Below are 23,362 nucleotides of genomic sequence, written 5' to 3'. Positions count from 1 at the left end.
GTTCGTTTTTTTAAAAAGGCTCACCTTTGCAAAATGTTAGAGAAACAACTCTTCAGTTTAAAAACTGTTAAGTAAAGGGAAGGAAACATATGTTCTGGTATTATAACCTTCTTGTAAGAACTGTATCTCAGATAGTCAAGTAGTTGGTACACAAAAAGTTTTTTTATATAAAAGCCAGTTTAAAAAATAATAGAACCAGAATATCACATTTTTGCAAATCCTAGTTAAATAATGGATCTAGGCAATAATTACCACTGACTGCTGAAATTATAAGGTTACAAAGCTATCATTCCTGTCGTAAGGGGCTGTTTGGCTTAGAGCACTAACCATAAAAGCAGCAATAAATATAAAACAAAAAAACTGTAGGCATCAGAGAGCAACGAACGCAGCTAGGAGGCGCTGAAGGAGAAAATGGAAACGCCCTGGTGCAAGCGCCATATTAATCTACCCTTTTCCTGCAAAACATCTGATTTGCAATGCAGATGAAGAGATAAAGAACAGCCTTAAGTCCAAACATGTCAGTTCAAGATTCCTAGAGAAGGAATCATGAAAAACTGAATCTAAAATTTACAAGGAATAACACCAGAAAAGGCCATGGTGGGTAGTTCAGTTGGTTAGAGCATCATCACAATATGCCAAGGTTGTGGGTTCAATCCCTAGTCAGGGCACATACAAGAATCAACCCATGAATGCATAAATAAGTGGGACAACAAATAGCTGTTACTTTCTATATCTTTCTCTCTCACTCTCCTCCCATCCCCTCCCCTCTCTCTCTAAAACCAATAAATTAAAACACATACACACACAAAAAAAATAAGTATTTGAATAAGTCTAAATATATACTGATGTTTCAAACAGTAATAATATGATTTATGGGGCTTAAAACGAGTGCAATTAAAATACTTCACAAGGAAAGCACAGCAGAAAGAATTAAAGAGATTTAAATAATAGGGTAAGTAAAATGGCAAACAAATTCAACCCTCAGTTTAAAGCAATTATCATACCACATTAAATAAGAATAGAACCATATGCTCCTTACAAAGACAAATCTAAAATAAGAAAGTAGGTAGGAGTGTGTCAATGGGGGAAAAAAGGAGGGACATCTGTAATATTTTCAATAATGAAGATAAATTTAAAAATAAAATAAAACAAAACAAAGTAAGGGCATATGCAATGTAGAAAGTCAAAGGAAAAGATTTACCAACCAAATACTAACCAAAAGAAAGTTGCTATATAGGCAGACTAATATCAAACTACACTTTAAGGCAAAAAGTATTAGTAAAGTTAAAGAGGAACACTTCATAATTAGTGATTCAAATCAACAGAAAATTAAGTATTAAATTTGTATACACCCAATAACATAAGCTCAGAATATCCATCTCAAATTTGAAATGTTTCATAATTCATCACAAAATCCCATTTATATTCACTGTAGAATAGCAAATCAGCACAGCTCAAACACAACGATTTTCTCTTTAAAAAGATGCAGAAACACCATTATGTCACATACAGAATACACGTATAAAGAAAACACACTGGTATACTTTCTTAGTATATTCTGCTATACAACTTGAGAAAGATGTAAAGTTTAACTTATTTTTCTGAACCTTTGCAATTTGAGGATAGTCTATAATGCCTTAAAATATTCCTGACTATATTCCAGACTATAATTTTTTATGGTTTATAAACCAAATTGTTAAATTGCTAAAGGGGAAAATTCAGTAATGACACTAGACAAAATCACAACATCTGCCTTTTGAAAAAATATGGTCTTATTAATTTTTTTTTATTAGAGAGAGAGGAAGGGAGAGGGAGAGAGAAACATCAATGTGAAAGAAAAACATCAGCCACCTCCTGCAGGCCCCATACTGGGGATGGAGCCTGAAAACAGCGTGTCCTAACCGGGAATGGAATTGGATGAGGATCAATCCACTGAGCCACCCCAGCCAGCCAGCACCTGCTTTTTATAAAACTTTCGGAAAATCTGAGATTACAGAGTACCGTAAATACCATATCGACTGCGGATTTATAAATTATGTCACTAAAGAGCTGCCTTCTAAAATGCTTTCTGAAAGTCACACTTTTTACAAATGACAGAACAGCATTTCCAAAATCATTTATGAACTCTGACAGGGTAGGTCAGTAGGTCAGAGCATTGTCCTGATTCCCCAAGGTGCCAGGTTTGATCCCCAGTCAGGGAAACATCAATGAATCAACCAATGAATTCATAAATAAGTGAAATAACAAATCGATGTTTCGATGTTTATCTCTTTCTCTCTCTCTCCCACTTTCTTCCCCTCTCTAAAAATCAGTTTAAAAAATCATTTTTAAAATAAACAGTCTTTGGATTAAGTTTTTTCTTACAAATTCTACAATCTACAGATAATAATCAACTATTATCTACAGCAATTGGGAATAGGAATAATATGTACAATTAACCTGACATAAATTACAAAAGGTTTTAGAGACCATCTAATGATTGATAAATTAGTGTCTGGAAAACACTAATGTGTTTTGAAAAAAGGCTGAAAGCAAATACAAAAAAGAAAAAAAACAAAAGACCTAGGCAGTTTTTAGATTTTCAAATGAATTGCACCAAGAATTTCAATAGCTATCTCAGCACAACTTGACAAAGACCAATGTCTACTCAACAGTAAGCCTGAGTTCTTGCTAACCAAAGCCATCAGTACTCAGATTCTCCTAGGTTTATACATTAGGATCACCTGGAAGCATAGAGCCTTGTGTCTTAGGCTTTCTTTATTTTTTTTAATCATTCTGTTTTATTTTTTTTATTTATTTTTGTTAGATGTTTCTCCCTCCGCCCCCCATTGACATACTCCTCCTAATCCTGCCCGCTCCCCCCAGCATTGTTGTCTATGTCCATTGGTTATGCTTATATGCATAAATTCTTTGGTTTATCTCTTCCTGCCCCCTTCACCCCCTCCTCTGAAATTTGTCAGTCTGAATCCTAATCTATGTCTCTGGGTCTGTTTTGTTCATCACCTTATTTTGTTCATTATATTCCACAAATAAGTGAGATCATACGATACTTGTCTTTCTCCAACTGGCCCGTTTCACTTAGCATAATACTCTACAGGTCCCTCCATGTCATCTCAAAGGATGAGAGATCTTTCTTTCCTACAGCAGTATTTCATTGTGTATATGTACCATAGCTTTTTTATCCACTCATCTACTGATGGATACTTGGGCTGTTTCCAGATCTTAGCAATTGTAAATAGTAGTACTGCTATGAACATAGGGGTGCATATATTCTTTCTGATTGGTGTTTCAGGCTTCTTAGGGTATATTCCTAGAAGTGGGGTCACTGGGTCAAATGACAGATCAATTTTTAATTTTTTGAGGAAACACCATATTGTTTTCCATAGTGGCTGCACCAGTCTGCATTCCCACCAACAGTGTACTAGAGTTCCCTTTTCTCCACACCCTCACCAACACTTGTTGTTTGATGATTTGTTGACAGGTGTGAGGTGATACCTCATAGTTGTTTTAATTTGCATCTCTGATGACTAGTGATATTGAGCATTTTTTCATATGACTCTTGGCCATTTGTATGTGCTTTTTGGAGAGGTGTCTATTTAGGTCCTCTGCTCATTTTTTTTTTAATCCTCACATGTGGATATTTTTACATTTATCTTCAGACAGAGTGAGAGGGGGAAAGGGAGGGAGAGAAGGAAAGGGAGAAAGAGAGAGAAACATCAATATGAGAAAGACACACCCGCACAACCCCAACAGGGACCAGTGATGAACCACAACCAAGGTACATGCTCTTGGCCTGAATCAAACCGAGGACTCTTTGATCTGCAGGCCAATGCTCTACAACTTAGCCAAACCAGCCAGGGCCTCTGCCCATTTTAATTGGATTATCTGTCTTCCTTTTGTTGAGCTGTAGGAGTACTCTGTATACTTTGGAAATTAACCCCTTATCTGATGTATCACTGGCAATTATGCTCTCCCATACAGTGGGTTCCCTTTCCATTTTGATGCTTGTGTCTTGCTGTGCAGAAGCTTTTTAGTTTGATGTAGTCCCATGTATTCATTTTTTCTATGTTTCTCTTGCCTTAGACTTTGTATCAGTGAAAATTCTGTAGCGTGTGATGTCTGAAATTTTGTTGTCTACATTTTCTCCTAGGATTTTTATGGATTCATGAGTCACATTTAAGTCTTTTATCCATTTTGAGTTTATTCTTGTGTATGGTGTAAGTTGGTGGTCCAGTTTCATTTTTTTGCATGTAGCTGTCCAATTTTCCCAACACCATTTATTAAAGAAGCTGTCTGTACTCCATTGTATGCTCTTACCACCTTTGTCAAATATCAATTGAGCATAATGTCTTGAGTCAATTTCTGGGTTCTCTATTCTGTTCCATCAATCTATATGTTAGGCTTTTTCTAATCCTAGACAGCTATTATCTAGGTCGGAGTGGGACCGAATACCCATTTTCCCTGTATTTGAAGACTTCCCAAGATGATAACTCAATTCATTTTCCTAATCTATTTCTTTTTAGACTAATATTTCATAGCAACAAAGAAAAGTTAAGACAGAGATAATGGAAGAGTTAAATCCATATTGAGATCTTGAATACATTCAATTTATATTCACTGGAAAGCATTTCTGAAAGTCAAATAGGTCCACAGTCTACAATGATTCAAACCAAGCATACATATCCTTCTAACCATCATAATATCAAAATTCACTTTAAAATACATTTCCCCCAATCCATTTACATATATCATACACACACTCTATCTCCTTCTTTTATACTTTTTACTGTCACATAAACACACATACCTTACTGTCCATTTTTTAGTGAAACCAAGACAAAATAGTTGCTGGAACATTTTAAACATAAAGGTACTTTGCTAAATATTAATGCATTTGATAAAATATGTTCCATAGCACATTAGTCCTGCATAATGCAACTATAAAGATTGAGTCCATTCAACCATAAAGATTAAAAATAAATAAATAAATAAAAAATAGCCCTGGCCAGTTTGGCTCAGCGGTTAGAGCGTCGGCCTGGGGTCCAGATAGACCGGGGTTCAGTTCCCACTAAGGGAATGTACCTCGGTTGCGGTTTGTCCCCGGCCCTGGTTGGGTCATGCAGGTGGCAGCAACTCGATGTGTACCTTTCACCTTTCACGTCGATGTTTCTCTCTCTCTTCCTCTCTCTCCCTCCCACTCTGTCTGAACAAAAAAAAAATACAGCCCAGCCAGTGTGGCTCAGTGGTTGAGCACTGACCCATGCACCTAGAGGTCACCGATTCAATTCCAGGTTAGGGCAAATGCCCAGATTATGGGCCCAATCCCCAGTAGGGGGCATGCAGGAGGCACCCAATCAATGTTCTCTCTCATCGATGTTTCTCTCTCTCTGTCTCTCTCTCTCTCTCCTTTCCTCTCTCTCTCCAAAAATCAATAAAGAAAAAATATTTTTTAAAAAAATACATATAAAATAAATAAATAAATAAATAAATAAATAGCCCTGGCTGGTTTGGCTCAGCGGTTAGAGCGTCGGCCTGTGGTCCAGACAGACCCGGGTTCAGTTCCCGCTAAGGGCGCGTACCTCGGTTGCAGTTTGGTCCCTAGCTCTGGCTGGGATCCAGCAGGAGTCAACCGATCAATGTGTCTACATCAATGTCTCTCTCTCTCTCTCTCTCTCTCTTTCTCCCCACCTCCCTCCTATTCTATCTGAAAACTAACTGAAAAATATCCTCCAGTGAAGATTAAAAAAAAAAAAAGAATGAGTCCATACTCAAATAATTTTGGTAAATGCAGGAAGCTATATTCATCTCTTACTGCTTTGGAGAATCACAATGTCTATGAAAATATTAAAGCCTTGCTGTGAGAAGTCTTGAACACTGTTTTACTTTAACTCAACATATGCTATTTATCTATTGAGGACTGAATCCCCACCACCACCCCACCCTATTTTATGGAGGATAGTTGGTAAATAAATACCTGTTAACATGTTATAAAAAAAAGTATTTGTTTCCCAGATCACATTTTGGAAAAATATTCATTAAAGTATTCTCAGATTTAAAGATGTATTGAGAATTTAAATAATTTTTACTAATATATTAACTATGCTTTACATATCTAATAACACATAAAATGGTATTGTCTTTCCTTTGACATTTTGAAATGTCAAAATTCTTAAACTTAAAAGACAGAACATTGGTTTTGATTATATCAAATATGGTTTCAAAGAACACATACCTGTATTTTGCTTTTTCATGAACCCAGACATACTCAGGGTTTTTCAAACTCAAGCGTGCAAGGTCCTTTACAGATTTGGTTTGTGTTGCTGAGAAAAGCAAAGTCTGACGTTTCTTAGGAAGATTTTCAATAATAGCATTCATGGTATCAGCAAAACCCATATCCAAGATTCTATCTGCTTCATCAAGAACTAAAAAAAAAGGAAATGCAAGTTGAACTACAATATTTAAAATATCATTAGGCTAAATGTAATGTAGTATACTGGATTGACTCCTAGAACAAAAAAAGAACATTAGTGGAAAAACTGGTGAAATCCAAATAAAGTCTGGAATTTATATACACTGTACATCTCAGTGTTGACAAAAGTACCAGTTACATAAGATGTTATACCACCCAACCGGTGTGGCTCAGTGGTTGAGTGTCAACCCATGTACCAAGAGGTCGCCAGTTCAATTCCTAGTCAGGGCACATGCCCAGGTTGTAGGCCCAATCCCCAGTGTGGGGCATACAGGAGGCAACCAAATAATGTTCTCTCTCATCAATGTTTCTATCTCTCTCTCTCCCTCTCCTTTCTTATCTCTCTAAAAATCAATAAAGAAAAAAAAAAAGATGTTATACTAGGGGAAACTGGGGGAAAGGTATAAGACTCTGGTACAATCACTGTGACTTTTCTATAAATCTAGAATTATTCCAAAATAAAAGCTGATTTAAAGAATACACATTAGGTAGTATCAATAGTGAATGTACATTAAAAGGTAAAGCCCTGGCCAGTTTGGCTCAGCAGTTAAAGCATCTGCCCGCAGACCAAAGAGTCTTAGGTTCGATTCCAGTCAAGGACACGTACCTTGGTTGCAATTTGGTACCCAGCCCTGGTTGGCATTGTGCAGGAGGCAACCAGTTGATGTTTCTCTCTCACTTTGATGTTTCTCCCCCGCCCCCAACTCTATCTGAAGATAAATGGAAAAATATCCTTGGATGAGGATTCAAAAAAGAAAAAACTCTTAGTGTCATTTACTGAAGTATCTAATTTTATATATGAGTACTTACATTCTTCCAACTGATTTTGATTTTTTTAAAAATCTCGTTGTATGCTCTGGGTTTAAAGCCCATTATGCCAAAAATTGTTTCAAGTTATTTCTCAAGTTGTCTTTAATCAAAATATTTACTGAATAAAACATTTCCATCATTAAAATTTATTAGGGTTCTCTCCTAAGTCTGAGGATTTTTTTTCATTAGAAATTCATTACACTCACCTAACATTTGGAGATTAGTAGCATGAAAACATATTGTTTCATCCATGTGTTGAAGAAGCCGACCCGGTGTGCAAACCAGTATATTTATGTTATTGATCCTCTCAGCTTCATGTTTCAGATCCTGAAAACAGTTGTTTCTTTTGATTACACAGACACATCACTGAGCAGCCTGTGAAGCAATACTATAAAAGCCACCTGCATTTGACATTTCATCATAGCAATGTAGATACTCTAAAAATAAATGTAACAACTTCTATTTCCAAAACACGTCCAAATTTCTGGGCCAAGGGAAAGTCCTTAGTGAAGACCTAAAGAGCTCAGAGTTCCTCTAGATTCTTAATCATATGCAGGATTTTGAAGCCATGAGAAATATCATATGAATGCTCTAAGTATTGATTTCCTCTTAGAACTGCCAGAATCAACTTAAATACCAGAATTATTCCCAGGCTCTGACACCACTCCCTGCATTTCATGGACTGAAAAAAAAAAAAAAAAAGCTAAAACTCTCTATATTCCAGAGGTTCTCTTCTTGAAATGAGAACCACAAAATGTTCATGATTAAAGCTGGGTAACAGGTACATCCTTACATTCTAGCAGACACTTGAGTAAAGCATTCCAGATATACAAGGTGGAGTAGAAGTTGAGCAACAGGTTTTACCATGGCCTAAAATAAACATTCCTCAATCCTATTATCTTCTTTCTTCTCCTGCTAACTCAACAATATTCTGAATTATATACCTTATGAAAAGGAACTAATCTACATATTGAAATGGTACCTTTCCCAATGTATATTAACAAATAGATGTATAGAATGGTTAAAGTAAATTAGACTCAGAACGTGATCAATTCAGATACCCTGACAAAATGAACTTTCTGTACCTACAAAACTGGCAACCAGATTCTAAATGACAATAACTACCACCTCCAGGATGCTACCACCCCCTATCTAGGGCGCCAGCCTGTCTATTAAGATGAAATCTCCACCTCTTCCCAGTCAACTGCCACAGTGCTCCAACATAAATTCTAGAATAAAAGAAAGAAGAATAAGGACAAACCTTCCCACCAATAATGAGACCAGCAGAAAAGTCATGATTCTTTCCTACTTTTCGGAGAACCTCAAAGGTCTGATAGGCAAGCTCTCTTGTAGGTGAGATAATCAGAACCCCCAGCCCATCTGTTGAGGTCCACTGTAGACGATATAAGGCTTCTAGCACCTGAAAAAAAAAAAAAAAAACACAGCAAATGCATATTCAGTAAGTCCTTAGAGAAGGCAGCTTTTCAATTCCTGAGTCAACTTTGCCCCTCCAATTCAGAGGCACCTTCCAAGCAGAAGGCGTACCAGTCACGAGTGTATTCTAATCAGAAAGAAAAAGTTGTTTGCTTTGTTGTTGTTTCTTCTTCCATCCACCAGAAGCATCCACCCCCAAGTCATACAGGAAAAGAAGCCCCACAGCAGCTCAGCTGCTGCCAGAGCCATGCCATGGGCACACTGGCAATCGGTGTAAAGGCATGTGCAGCCCAGATCATTACAAGACTTCATAAAAATAGGTGTCACCATTTTCTGAACAGAAACCACATTAAACTAAACTCTCATCTGTGCAACTACTATAGTTATACAGTGACAATATTTTAGTTGTGGAGTCACATCATTATAAAAATTAGGATTTAAGAGAAAAATGGTTCTGCAATACGTGAAACAAAAACTTAAATGTGATTTTTTTTCAAAGCCAACTATTTTGTAGCAACTACATTATGAAATCAATTGCATAACTGAAATATGTGAATTCCTAAGAGGCTCTATTGTTTTAGTGCTATAAAGGAGAGATATCAATGTCCCAGACAATTCTCAAGGAGTGACCCAATCTTCATCAAGTGAACATATTCCAGCTTTATCCTAAACAAACAGCAAGTATAAATTTGACTGGCAGGTTTGCAAGGGGGAGTGCAGAAACAGCCTCCCTCGCCAGTCGTACAGCAGAGCAGAACCATTCTGACCTGCCATCTGGAACACCCCACATCCTTCAGGAATGTGATGGCTTGTCAAGGTACAGTAATTCACTCAGTAAGTTACTGACATGTACAAGGTGCTGTTAGGACCAGAGTGAAGAAGATACCTATCTGATAAAACTTGCATTCTAACCAGGGAAAACCAACATGAAGTAACTCTTGACATAATTATGTATTTCTATTTAGGCATAGAATGTTTTAAAATCATATAATAAGAGAATCTGACCCAATATGAATAAGCTACTTACTGGAACAAGGAAAGCCAAAGTCTTGCCAGATCCAGTTTTGGCAGCTCCAAGAACATCTTTACCTTGCAAAGCCAACCCAATGGTCTGCTTCTGTATCTCAGTTACCAAACGGTACTGGGCTTCTTGCAAACCTGCAAGTGTGAAGAGGAGGAGAATAATACTTCAGAAAAATTCCTGTAGAAGTATGGGCTAAACTGTTTATGCTGAGGCTCCCTTTTATGTTGAGGTCCTTACCCATCCCAGTACTTTGGAATGTGACTGTTTTCAGAGACAGGGCCTTTAAAGAGGTGACTGAGTCAAAAATAGCCCATCTGGGTGAGCCCTAATTTGATCTGACTGGTGTCCTTATACGAAGGGAAAATTTGGACAAAGAGATATGAGGGATGTGAGTGCAGAGGGACCATCCCATGGAAAGGCAGCAAGAGGGCAGCCATCTAAAGTCAAGAAGTGGCTTTCTGTAAGCCATTACGACTCTCCGAAGAAACCAACCCTGCCAGCATCTTGGTCTTTGGACTTCCAGCCTCCAGAACTGACAGAAAATAAATTTCTTTGCTTAAGCCACCCAGTCTGTGGTATTTTGTTGTAGTCGCACTAGCAAAACCAATACAAAAGATGTCACATTTTTGTTTGTTCTCTTGCTTATTTTAACATAATTTGGTTTCATTTTAATTATATAGAGGCCCTAGCATCTTGGTTTTCACTACTGTTCTTTAGTCCAGGAAGGATGACAATGACAAATTATAAAACTCAAATGAATTAATAGTTTATTGTTGTATGTTGTCATGGCATCAAAATTACTTACCAAAATAACATTTTTCAAGTTAAACTTTTCTAAACCTGTTATCATTTATAAAAAGCATCAAGAAGTCCGATATAGCCCTGGCTGGTTTGACTCAGCGGTTAGAGCATCGGCCTGCGGTCCAGAGAGAACCGGGTTCTGTTCCAGCTAAGGGCATGTACCTCGGATGCAGTTTGTCATGTGGATGGCAGCCACTCGATGTGTCCCTTTCACGTCGATGTTTCTCTCTCTCTTCCTCTCTCTCCCTCCCACTCTATCTGAACAAAAAATGGAAAAAAAATGTCCTCGGGTGAGGATAAAAAAAAAAAGAAATCCAATATAACCCAAGATCATCATTTACCTACCTTTCAATGTTTTTTTAGACAAGGGGAAATCTGAAAATCTTGTAATTTCATTTACATTTATCTGTAAAGAAAAAGGGGACTATGTCAGATAAGACAAATTAACATACTACATAATTGATTTATTTTACAATAAAACCAGATTTATTTGGGGGTGGGGGTCTACATTGTACTGCCTAGCTCACCCTTGGTACTACAGGATTAGATTAGATTCAATCATCGCTTCTAAATGAAAATCATTATTCCTTTTGAAGGAAATATGGCTTGAGGAAGCTGTTATCAAAAATACAAGTTTGTAACAATTTCACATGGTAAAAAAAAAATTTTCCTTCACTCAACACATACTACTACATTGAACATCCTTCATCTCTAAAATGTTAACACAATAAGTCATCACCACATCAATTTTAGGAAGAAAATTTACTTTCAGCCCATCCTTCAAGGATATTGTTTAAGAAATAAAGAGAAAAATGATAAATAAGAGGCAAAATGACTATAAACCATGGACCATGTTGAGAATAGTTCTATTTACACACTTTGAAGAATATATTTAAGTTAGCTGGAGAAATATATCTTGTTAGCACAAACCTTTCCAAGTTTAACGATAAATCAGTGGCATACAAAATCTAATCTGACAACTACTTATTTGGGAGTATAGTGAAAGAGGGGTATTATTTAATAATAGCCAGGGGAAGTGTCTCTGTCACACTCTGAAGTTACATTAAGTAACATTTTGTCCTTTAACTTTACATTACCTAAATGTGCATCATTGATATTCTTCATTAGCATCAACCCAATTTTCTGTATTTCATTTCAGTTGCTCAGGACAATTATTTTATTATATATACTGAAAGCAAAAACTACTGTTCAGATCTGGGAATAGGCTGCCAAATTATTCATTATTCACAAAAGGGGAAGGTTGCATTTGTAATGTTCATTTATTTAAATTACACTCCAGGCAGTAAAAGAATGACAACTTGTATTTTATTTTGCAGTCTACACATCTTCTTTCTCAAGATTTTTTCTATAACCCAGACAGAGTTCTCTCTGGCCTCCAATGCTGAAAACATAAATATTAAGACATTGTCTTAATCCCTACAAATCATTCCAGATGACAATGGAGAGAAGGCAGAATCAGCGCATTAGCATTAGAAGGAGAAAATTACCTCATTTAAAAGGTAATCTTCCAAACAGGACACTAAAATTAGGTGCAGTCCACTCTGGTACCTGTGTTATTACAGCTAAACTATTTTCAGAGAATGGCATGCTTACAGAAGGATCTAGACAGACAACACACTCTTTAATCCCTCTGAGAGATATAACCCAGGCAAAGTGGGCTCTTCAAATGAAATACTGCACATCTTTCTAAAGTCTGTTAACCTCCTAGAAGGAGAGTCTGGAAGAATAAAACTATTCCAGCGCTCTATCAGCCATGATAATGTAAAGCTATACACCACAATCTTAGAAAGAAGTCACAAAAAACCAAAGGAAATGTTTATTCTGCTAATGCTCTAGAACAGAAGTCAGCAAAGTATGGTCCACAGGTTCAATCCAATTTGGTGCTCAGTTTTGTAAATACGGTTTTACTGGAGCACAGCTACATATTCATTTACATACTGTCTATGTAGTTGTGACAGAGAGGGAATGGCCCACAAAGCCTAATACCTCAAAGATACTGCGGGTTCGGTTCCAGAACACTGAAATAAAGCAGGTACTGCAACCAAAGTAATCTTTTTGCTGCTGGAGGACCCTGTCTTCAATTTGTATAAATGCAACACCTGTGAAGCTCAATAAAACTAGATGCAATAAAACAAGATATGTCTGGCCCCACCGATGTTGCTCAGTGGATTGAGCACTGCTTCACAGACTGTAGAAGTCCAGGTTCGATTCCCGGTCAGGGCACATGCCTGGGTTGGGGGCTTGATCCCCAGTAGGGGGCGTGTGGGAGGCAGCCGGTCCATGTTTCTAAGCTCTCTGTCTCTCTCTCTCTAAAAAAAAATCAATTAAAAAAAAAAGTGTTTTTTTTTTTAATGAGGTATGTCTGTATTGGCTATCTGGCCCTTTACAGACAAGGTTTGCTGCCCCTGTTCTAGAAGATTCTCAATTATATTCCAATACTTAGAAACCACGGCAAAAGATGGCTATAGTTCCTACAAACAAAATAACACTCTCTCCCGTTCCCTTCATCCCTTTCTTTTCTTAGAAAAATCACCGTCTTTCCAACCTTCACACTCACTCTAAAATCAGTAGCATTCTTCTGAAATCCAAGAACAGATGTTTCAGTGATGGCACCTGTTAAAGACTACCAACATTGGTGAAAAATTGGAGGGGGGAGAGTGAGGAATAGGGTGTATATCACTTAACCACTCTCTTATTACAGGCACAATTCGTTTTATTGCACTTAGCTTTACTGCACTCCACAGAAGTTGCATTTTAACAAACTGCCCTCCACCAGCAACAAGATTACAACTCCTTTTATTTTGATGATCTGGAATGTCTCCAAGGTATCCCTGTATGCTTCTTCCAACTCTCTTCTTTCTCATAATGCTTTCACATCCCAAGCAGGAGAAAAATCTAAAATGTTCCACCTCCTGCAATCAAGAGAAGAAAAGTAATCTGCCTCAAATGATACCAGACAAAATTCTGATTAAGGAAAAAGAAGCCTGGATTAGAATGCAGAGTGCCTATACAGCACAGCTGATTACGATAAAAGTCTAAATTAATCCCAGGTGTAGAGAGTTTGAGTCATTCAGCAACAGTGAAAACAGTCGCTCAACATCTCTCAAAACCTCAGTCCCCAACTTTCCATCAGTCCCTCCAAACACACCCCATTTGTGGTGGCCTTAGAAATACATCACCCAGATCTCCCACTGCAGAGGGTATAGCCAATGCTAGCAGGTTCTCTAGATCCACCACAGAAAATGCCATGCTTCCCTGGCCTGCTCCCAAGGGCTGAACACTGCAGCAGTAGGCTGCAGACCCATTCCAGCAGGATGGGAAATTCCTCAAATGGGCAACTTTGGCTTGAGGGCACCCCACCACCTGAAGTTTTATTCAAACTGTGCTGCAGCTGGAGACTCTTCCTACCTGTTCCTCCTTCCACCCTCTCTCCTTTCCCTATTTCTGTTCCATCTCCTTCACCTTCACAGAAATTTCCCCCAGTAAACCTCCAATTCACTTCATCCCATCTTGGCATCTGCCTCTCAGAGGACTGAAGACCTAGACTATCCCAATACTCTCCTACCTGGTCTCTTGGCCTCCAGACTGTTTATAGCTTGGATATGTTCTCTAACTGCCCACTACCTCGAGCTCCCCACTGCCTCCAGATACAGTCGCTGAGCATGGCCTCTATAAATGTCCTATTGTTGCTGTAACAAATTACCACAAACAGTGGCTTAAATCAATACAAATTAACTTACAAATAAATCCAAAATGAGTCTCACTCAACTAAAGTCAAGGTCTTGGCAGGGCTGCATTGTTTTCTGGTGACTCTAGAAGAGAATCCTTTTCCTACTGTTTTCCAGCTTCTAGAGACTGCCGACTTTCCTTGGCTTATGGCCACTTTCCATCTTCAAAGCCAGCCAGCAACGACCAGGCAAATCTCTCTTACTTCACAACATTCTAACACTGACTCTTCTGCCTCTCTCTCTCCCTCCCTCTACATTTAAGGGCCCTTAGGTGAGTGATTACATTAGACCTACCTGGATAATCCAGATCAATCACTCTATTTTAAGGTCAACTGATTAGCAACCTTCATTACCACCTGCCATGTAACTTATTCATAGGTTCCAGGGATTAGGACTTCAACATCTTTAGGAGGCCATTATTCTACCCACAACAGACTCCTAAACCATTCACATCCACCTTCAACCCTCTTCTTCAAGCTCATCTGAAGTCAATTCAGGAACACAAACCACACTCCAAGGAGTATTTCCCCCCTCAAAGAACACCATGTATTTTCACATCTTTTTATATTTTTTCATGTAGCTCCCTCCACCTACAATAATGTCCTTCCAATATTTTTTACTGGAGAATACACTGTTCAAGAACTAGCTCCACCTATGGCTACCACAACCACTGGACAGTATGCACACTACACAAAGGCCTCTGGTATGGCTGAGGTGTGGGGCTGAAATACAACCCACATTCAGCTCCACAAGCCAGGCCTCAGGCTGCAACCACCAGGAGCCAGGATGCCCAAAAGAAAAACATTTTTCCAATTCATCTGGCCAGAAAACACAACCTTTTTTCCCCTAATCACACCATCCTCTAATAATACAGCACTGTGCATATTATTACAACATTTGTCAAAATGTATCGATCCCACCCACCTCCCTAGGGACACAGACTGTGTTTTTCATCTATTTTTACCTAGATCTCAACAAGTACCTGTTAAATTGTCTCAAAATGTTTCTCAATCAAATTGCTCAGACTACTGCACACAACCTGTGTACTAGAATGCTGTAATAAAAGTTTTATGCACCAATACTACCATCTGAGGGGCCATACAATGAGGGTCTGAGGGTCTGTCCCTTAGTTACCAAGAGAATAACAAATATGCTTTGATGTAATATTGCTAGCCCTGGCAACTGATTTCACTCTGCATTTTTTTCTTGACAAGGCCTTAAAAATATATTTCTTTAAATATTTTTTCTTTGATTTCAGAGAGAGAAACATCGATGAGAGAGAATATCGATTGGCCACCTCCTTACATGCCCCCCACTGGGGATTGGGCCCACAACCATGTGCCCTAACTGGGAATCAAACAGGCGACCTCTTGGTGCATGGGTCTATACTCAACCAATGAGCCACACTGGCTGGGCATTAAAAATATATTTCTAAGATTTTTAAAAACTACAACAGAACAATAGGGGGAAAACTGCTCTTCCAACTTAATGAAAAGACTAAAACATTTGTGCACTGCAACACAGTCAAGTGTAGAAAGTTGGAGCCCTGGCATCAGACTTAGACTACCTGGGTTAGAACCTTGTTTACTTTTCAGTTGCTGTTTAGCCTTTCACAAATTATTTAACCTTATGGTGCCTTAAAGTTTCCTCACCTGCATAATGGAACAATCCCATAGGGTTGTTTATTGTGAAGATATGGCAAGCCAACTCATATAAACGCTTAGTAAATATGAGTAATTTGAAACAAGAGGCCAAAAAGAATAGATCAATGTTATCAACTAGAATAAACTCATCTGAAAAAGGTCATTGTGCACCAAACAAAATCTAAACACCAACTGAGCATCAAGGACAAGCACTGTATGACCAGTCTCTGAGGAGAGCAAAGGTGAGTGTATCAATGGCCTCTGACCTTCAGAGGTTTATGGTCTGGTGGAGAGTTAATAAAGAAGTTAAACAAAGAAAACAAGCATCACAGCTTGGTGATAAATGCTATAATAAAGGTGCATACAAAATGCCACAGAAGCACAGCAGCCCTAACTCTACCTGGGCAGGAAGAGAAGTTTAAATCTTGGAGGACAAGTAGGAATCCCTAGTGTGGAGGAGGGGGATTCTCACCGCAGTGGAAACATCAAGTAGCAGCATGAGAAGCATTATGGAGTATGAACAATTCAAAAAATTGCACATTGTTCTTTGATGTACAGCTATCACAGACTGCTTGCTTCATTTGAGCCCTACAACACCTTGAGTAGTTAATAATCTCTGCTGAATGAGGAAAATGAGACTCAAGATCATTAAGAAATGTAACTAGTCAGCCCTGGCCGGTTTGGCTCAGCAGTTAGAGCATCGGCCCTCGGACCAGGGAGTCCCGGGTTCAGTTCCCACTAAGGGCATGTACCTTGGTTGCAGTTTGTTCTCGGCCCCAGTTGGGGTCGTGTGGTTGGCAACCACTCAATGTGTGTCTCTCTCACATCGATGTTTCTCTCTCTCTCTCTTCCTTCCTCTCTCCCTCCCGCTCTATCTGAAGATAAATGCAAAAATGTCTTCGGGTGAGGATTGAAAAAAAAAGAAATGTGACTAGTCAATACCCAAACAGAGATTTAAACTAGGTCTGCCTGACAGAGAATAACTTACTCTTTCACTGGACTAGAGAATGTTGATACATTAATTTGTTTGACCATTTTCCTGAAAGTAATTCTGAGCCAAGGAAAAGTTTTGATCAGGAATTAGGCATTTGGATTTCCATCTTTAAAAAAATCATTCTAGCAGCAATATGCAGCATAGATTAGAGGGCCTAAAGACCACATCCCATCAGTCACCTGTTTTATTTATTTATTTTTATCATCACCCGAGGACATTTTTGCAGATAGAGTGGGTAGGAGGGAGGGAGGGAGGGAGAGAAAGAAACATCGACATGAGAGAGACACATCAAGTGGCTGCCACCCACACAACACCAACCAGGGCCGGAGACAAACTGCAACTGAGGTACGTGTCCCTAGCGGAACCAACTCGGGACTCTCCAGTCTGAGGGCCACCACTTTAACCACTGAGAGCCAAACCAGCCAGCCACCTGTTTTATTTTATTTTTATTTTTTATTTTTTCCAAATCTTTATTGTTGGATGTAAAATGTATTACAGATGTTCCACATTTTTCCCCCATTGACCCCCTCCTCCCAACTCCCGCCCCCCTCCCACCTTTTCCCACACTATTGTCTGTGTCCATTGGTTATGCATATAAGTTCTTTGGTTTATTTCTTCCCACCCCCCCAACCCCTTTCCCTTTGAGGTTTGTCAGTCTAGCAATGAATTTGTGCTTCTTAATCCCTTCACCTTTTTCACCCATTCCCCCAACCCCCCTCCGAACTGGCAACCAACAAAATGTTCTCTGTATCTATGAGAATGTTTCTGTTCTACCTGTTCATTTTGTTTATAGATTCCATTGTTGATAGATATGTATTCATTGCCATTTTGTTTGTTCATACATTTTATCTTTTTCTTCAAAAAGACCCTTCATCATTTCATATAATAACGGTTTGGTAGTGATGAACTCCTTTAACTTTTTCTTGTCTGGGAAAGTTTTTATATGTCCATCGATTCTAAATGACAGCTTTGCTTGGTTGTAGGTTCTTGCTTTTCCTCACTCTGAATATTTCTTGCCACTCCCTTCTGGCCTGCAAAGTTTCTTTTGAGAAATCAACTGACAGCCTAATGGGAACTCCCTTATAGGTAACTAGCTGCCTTTCTCTTGCTGCTTTTAAGATTCTCTCTGTCTTGAACCTTTTGCATTTTGATGATGATGTGTCTTGGTGTGGGCCTCTTGGGGTTCATCTTGTTTGGGACTCTCTGTGCTTCCTGGACTTGTATGTCTGTTTCCTTCACCAAGTTAGGAAAGTTTTCTAGGATTATTGTTTCAAACAGGTTTTCGATTTCTTGTTCTCTCTCTTCTCCTTCCGGCACCCCCAAGATGCAAATGTTGGCACGCTTGAAGTTGTCCCAGAGGCTCCTTACACTATCCTCATTTTTTTGGATTCTTTTTTCTTTTTGCTGTTCTTTTTTTTTTTTAAGCATTTTATATGTGTCTAAACAAGAGTGTGTCTCTCTTTTTTTTTTTTTTTTTTATCCTCACCCGAGGACATTTTTCCATTTTTTGCTCAGGTAGAGTGGGAGGGAGAGAGAGGAACAGAGAGAGAGAGAGAAACATCGATGTGAAAGGGACACATCGAGTGGCTGCCACCCCGACCAGGGCCGGGGACAAACTGCAACCAAGGTACGCGCCCTTAGCAGAAACCGAACCCGGGTCTCTCAGGACCGCAGGCCGACGCTCTAACCGCTGAGCCAAACCGGCCAGGGCTCTTTTTGCTGTTCTGATTGGGCATTTTTTGCTTCCTTATATTCCAAATCGATGGTTTGCTCCTTGGATTTACATACTCTATTATTGAAGCTGTGTAAATTATTCTTTATTTCAGTTAATGCCTCCTTCAATTCTAACTGTGTATCCATGATTTCTAACTGGTCCTTTTTTATGCTCTTGAGGCCCTCCCTAAGTTCACTGAGGTTCTCACTAAGTTCATTGAGCATCTTTATAAGCAGTATTTTGAACTCAGTATCTGTTAGGTTGCTTATCTCCATTTCGCTTAGATCCTTTATTGGGGTTTTGTTCTGTTCTTTCATTTGGGACCTGTTTCTTTGCCTCCTCATTTTGGCTGCCTCCCTGTGTTTGTTTCAGTGTATTACTTAATGAGAGGTATGGGGCTCGCTGAAACCAGATGCTGCTCTTTTGAAAGAATTTAGGAAAAACCTGAAGCAGGATCCAAGACTGGCCAATCCTATGGTTAAGCAAGTGGCAACAGCTTGGGTGTGCTTGAAAGTTGGGTGGGGCGGGGCGGGGCGGGGCCTCAGGGAGTCAACAGGGCGGGGCTACCAGTGTGAGCCAGGTTGCTGGAGTCCCAGATATGGCTCCTGTCTGCAGCCCCAGGGAAGGGCTCACCAAAGGAACAAAGGCCTCTTACAGCACGTTTGTCCCCGAGAAAGCCCCCTCTCCAGCCCTCGCTCCAGTGCCACACAGCTCAGTTCCTCCCTGTATGTCTCTGGTGCCCGTGGAGCTGCCTCCCCTCCAATCTTAGAGGGAGAGAGCCCGATAAGTCCGTCAGCCACCTGTTTTAATAATTGAAGTTTTGCTGAAACACAAACAGGATACAACCAATTGTTTAAGTATTTCCATGGGAGCTTTTGTGCAACAATGTCAGAGTTGAGTAGATCCACTCTTCTGACCTGCAAATCTGAAACCTTTACTATTTGGTCCTTTACAGAAAGTTTGCTAGCCCCTAATATAAGCAATACCTACTGTAGTAACCAGGCATAGCAGTGGAGATGGAGAAGCATCTGAGAAATTTATGAAGCAGGACAGAACACCAGTGATTGGATATAAGAGGGGTAAGAGGGAAGTCTCTAGGATTACTTCTAGGTCTCTAGTTCAGTAGTCTGCTTAGATGGTAGGCTAGGATTTGGCAGGCTAAATAAAGGTCCCAAATATGTCCATATCCTAACCCCTGGAACTGTGACTGTCACCTTACATGGTAAAGTAACTTTGCACATATGATTAATAATCTTGAGATGTAAAGACTATCCTTGATTATCTGGGTGGTTCCAGAAGTGTACTTACAAAAAAAAAAATACAGCACAGGTAGATTTGACACAGAACAGGAGAAAGCAATGCATCCAAGGAGGCAGAGACTAAAATGATGCAGCCACAAGCCAAGGAACACAAACAGCCACCAGAAGCTAGAAGAAGCAAGAAACCGATTTTCCCCTAGTGTCTCCAGAGAGTGTGTCCCTGCTCATACCTTGATTTCAGCCCAGTGAAATTGATTTCAGATTTCTGGCTTCCAAAATGGTGAGAGAATGAATTTCTGTTGTGTATGGTAAATGGGAACATGGGTCCCTTCCCATGCTCCAACTCCCCCTCCTATTCTGTGGGAAATATAGTAAAGGTCATCAGTAATTGGACTGTGAGACGTTGGGAGCCTAGCCAGGTCCTCGGTCAAGAAAACAACTAGTGTTTAGGTCTCATGCACGTTCCCCTCCCCCTGCAAGCCCAGTTTTCCTCATTTTCTGTACTCTATAAAACCTTGTTTTGGGAAAGACTGGGTAGTGGCAAAACAATAGCACTGGCCATCCCTGGTAAAGCCGGTCTGCAGGATCGGTTCAACATCACCAGTAGCGGTAAACTTCACGGGTCAGCCGCCACCAGTGCACATATTCATGTATGTCTTAATAAACCCATGTCTTTCACAGCCAGTTCTCTGGGTTATTTCTTTGGGAATCCAAGAACAATATGCTGAGGTTTTCTGGGATCTCAACACTTTGCATAATATGTTGTTTTAAGCCAGTGAATTTGTGGTAAATTGGTTACAGTGGCAATAGGGAACTAATACACAAGACTGAGAATTTATAAGGTAAAGGTAATGAAATCATTTTGGGCTTGTAGTATTTTATGGTATCCTATGACACAGGTAAAGACATCCAGCACAGCCCTGGTAGGTTTGGCTCAGTGGTGAGAGCGTCGGCCCAAGGACCAAAGAGTTTTAGGTTTGATCCCAGTCAAGGGCACATACCTCAGTTGCAGTTCAGTCCCTGGCCCTGGTCGGGGCCATGCGGGAGGCAACCAATTGATATGTCTCTCTCACATCAATGTTTCTCTCTCTCTCTCTCTCCCACTCTATCTGAAGATAAATGGGAAAAAAATATCCTCGAGTGAGGATTTAAAAAAAAAGACATCCAGCACAGTTAGAAAAAAAGATATGAACTCAGAAGAGCTCCGGGTAGAATAACAAGAAGCAGTCATTGGTCTACAAGAATAAACCTTGGGATTACACCAGGGAAAAGAAAAGAGTGGGAAGGAGCAAAGGCTGAGGCTAAACCCCCTAACAATTCTAGTGAAGAGTTGAAAACATAATCTAAGAGTAATTTACTTTACAATGGCTTCTTGAGGTGCTACATATATAGCAGCAGTAGTAATAGAACAGTTAATACATGCAATGTTTATATATCAAGCATTGTGCAGAATGCTTTAAATGCATTCTTACTAACTCCCCACAATAACTGATAAGGTAATTATTATGCCTTCTAAAAACAAAAATAGGGCCCCACCAGTGTGGCTGCAGTGGATTGAGCGTTGTCACATGGACTGAGAGGTCCCAGTTGAATTCCTGATCAAAGCACATGCACGGATTGCAGGCTCCATCCCCAGTAGGGGGCGTACAGGAGGCAGATGATGGATGTTTCTCTCTCACATTGGTCTCAATCTCTTTCTCCCTTCCTTTCTAAAAAATCAATGGAAGCATTTTTTTAAAATAGGGAAGCCAACACAGTAAGCAATTTGCCCAAAGCAGTCATTTGATGAGCAAAAGCTAGGGTTAGATCACCTTCATCTTAACTCAAAAGCCAAAACAAACTCTAAGCTCTAAGCGTTGATCTAAAGGTTTAAAGAAAAGTTATACTAGCATGACGTATGGTGACTTTAATGCCAGAAATGTCCCATGTGTTAAATTCCTGATTATACTGCACTAGAACAGGGCAATAACTGAGAGGCTGAGTGAGGTGGGTGAAGGTCAACAGACATAGGAATTAGGGGGAGGGAAAAGAGGGGTACGGACAATCCCAAGGAGCCTGAAGGGGAGGAGATCAAGAGGTCAAAATTATAACAGCTGGGAAACCCATCTAGGACTATCAGCTACAATGTGAGATGGGAGATACTAGACACAGACCAGGAGCCCAGTTTTTCTATGCCAATTCTTGGATGGGGGCATAAAACAAGTAGAGAGAATGAGATAGGCACAGTAAGGGAGATGGATGTCCAAGTATTCGAGTCTGGCATAATGATTAAAAGCAAAGGCTTTGGAATCAGAAAGACATGGGTCTGGGTTCCAATTCCACACAACTTACTAAGCTTAAGACAAGTTTCTTACCTTCTAGGAGCCTCAACATTTTCATCTATAAAATGGGAATAAAATCCCTATCTCAGCTTATGTCAAATCATATAAGCACATGGTGAGGGGCTTAAAATGTTGGTGCCATTATTATTATTATGTATATTATTATGATAGTCTTCTTATGTACATTACTGGAACTATTACAGCATTAATCTCCCTGCCCTAAAGTACCACTGCATTTCCATCATTTTATCAGGAACGGTGTGGTGAACAGAGCGGCCAGGGCTATCAAGAGGCCTGGGCTGAGGCACCCATCAGACCACCTGTAGGGCCTCAACAAGGAGGGTCCCCAGCGTCACCTCTCACCCACTCCCTTCACCCACCCAATGGACTGCCTGCTGACTCCCCAGGCCGGGTCCCCAGGGACCGACCCGCCCCCTCCCCTCTGCAGCCCAACGCCGCAGCGACACGGGGCCCGGCCGCCGGCCCACCTCGCGCGCAGCAGCCACTGGCCCGCGCCCCCTCCCCGGCGCCGGCCTTACCTTCTCGTAGTTCTGCATGAGACGACTGATAACCTCGCGCTCTACCTGCCACTCAGGTTTCTTCAGCTGCTTCCTCAACTGCTTCTTTTGACTCTGCCTATGGCTGTGTTTCTTCTTCCAGCGATTGAAGCTCCGCACCGGATCGGGCCGGGCTCCTGGACCCCGATAGTCTGCAGTTTTGCCCATCGCGGCGGCGGCGGTAGCGGCGGCGGTAGCCCGGACCACCCGACACGAGACGCTCCAGGTCAGGCTACAGGATGCGGAACCAGCGTGGGGAAAGTGGACAACGGCGCTTGCGCGAAGCCGCAAGCCCGCCCCCGAGCTTTTGAAACCGGGGCACGCGCCATTGACGGCAAGGAAAAGCGGGACGGTGATTGGTGAGTTGGATACCGCAGGCTGTCGCTGAGCCGACCCCAGGACACGGAGGCGGAGCGCTCTGAGGAAGAGGGCGGAGTTGATTGCCTCCTCCAGCCGGGCAGCTCTTTAAAAGAGCGCTTCCGCGCAGGTTGTTGTTACTATGGTTACGGTAGAACTAGTTAATACCTAAGTGATATTCACGCCTGCGCAGGGTTGTCACATCCACAATATGTAAATTATAATTTTAA

At 40.3% G+C, this 23,362-nt stretch overlaps 1 protein-coding gene across 1 annotated transcript in view; it reads right to left on the bottom strand.

Annotated features, from left to right (window-relative positions):
• The window catches only part of DDX10 (DEAD-box helicase 10), a 353,565-nt gene extending 330,539 nt beyond the window's left edge, over positions 1 to 23,026 (bottom strand). The window contains exons 1-6 of the mRNA XM_036258174.1: positions 22,758 to 23,026; positions 10,884 to 10,944; positions 9,741 to 9,871; positions 8,541 to 8,699; positions 7,486 to 7,606; positions 6,233 to 6,422 (exon numbers count right to left, since the gene is read on the bottom strand). Coding sequence (XP_036114067.1) covers positions 6,233 to 6,422; positions 7,486 to 7,606; positions 8,541 to 8,699; positions 9,741 to 9,871; positions 10,884 to 10,944; positions 22,758 to 22,943 — 848 coding nt within the window. The 5' untranslated portion in view covers positions 22,944 to 23,026. The remainder of the gene's footprint in view (positions 1 to 6,232; positions 6,423 to 7,485; positions 7,607 to 8,540; positions 8,700 to 9,740; positions 9,872 to 10,883; positions 10,945 to 22,757) is intronic.
• Between the last annotated feature and the right edge of the window lie 336 nt (positions 23,027 to 23,362).

Source organism: Molossus molossus, unplaced genomic scaffold, assembly GCF_014108415.1.
Source record: "Molossus molossus isolate mMolMol1 unplaced genomic scaffold, mMolMol1.p scaffold_m16_p_13, whole genome shotgun sequence".
Lineage (NCBI taxonomy): Eukaryota > Metazoa > Chordata > Mammalia > Chiroptera > Molossidae > Molossus > Molossus molossus.
Note: the sequence above shows the minus strand (reverse complement) of the source record. Positions and strands in the feature narration are given on the sequence as shown.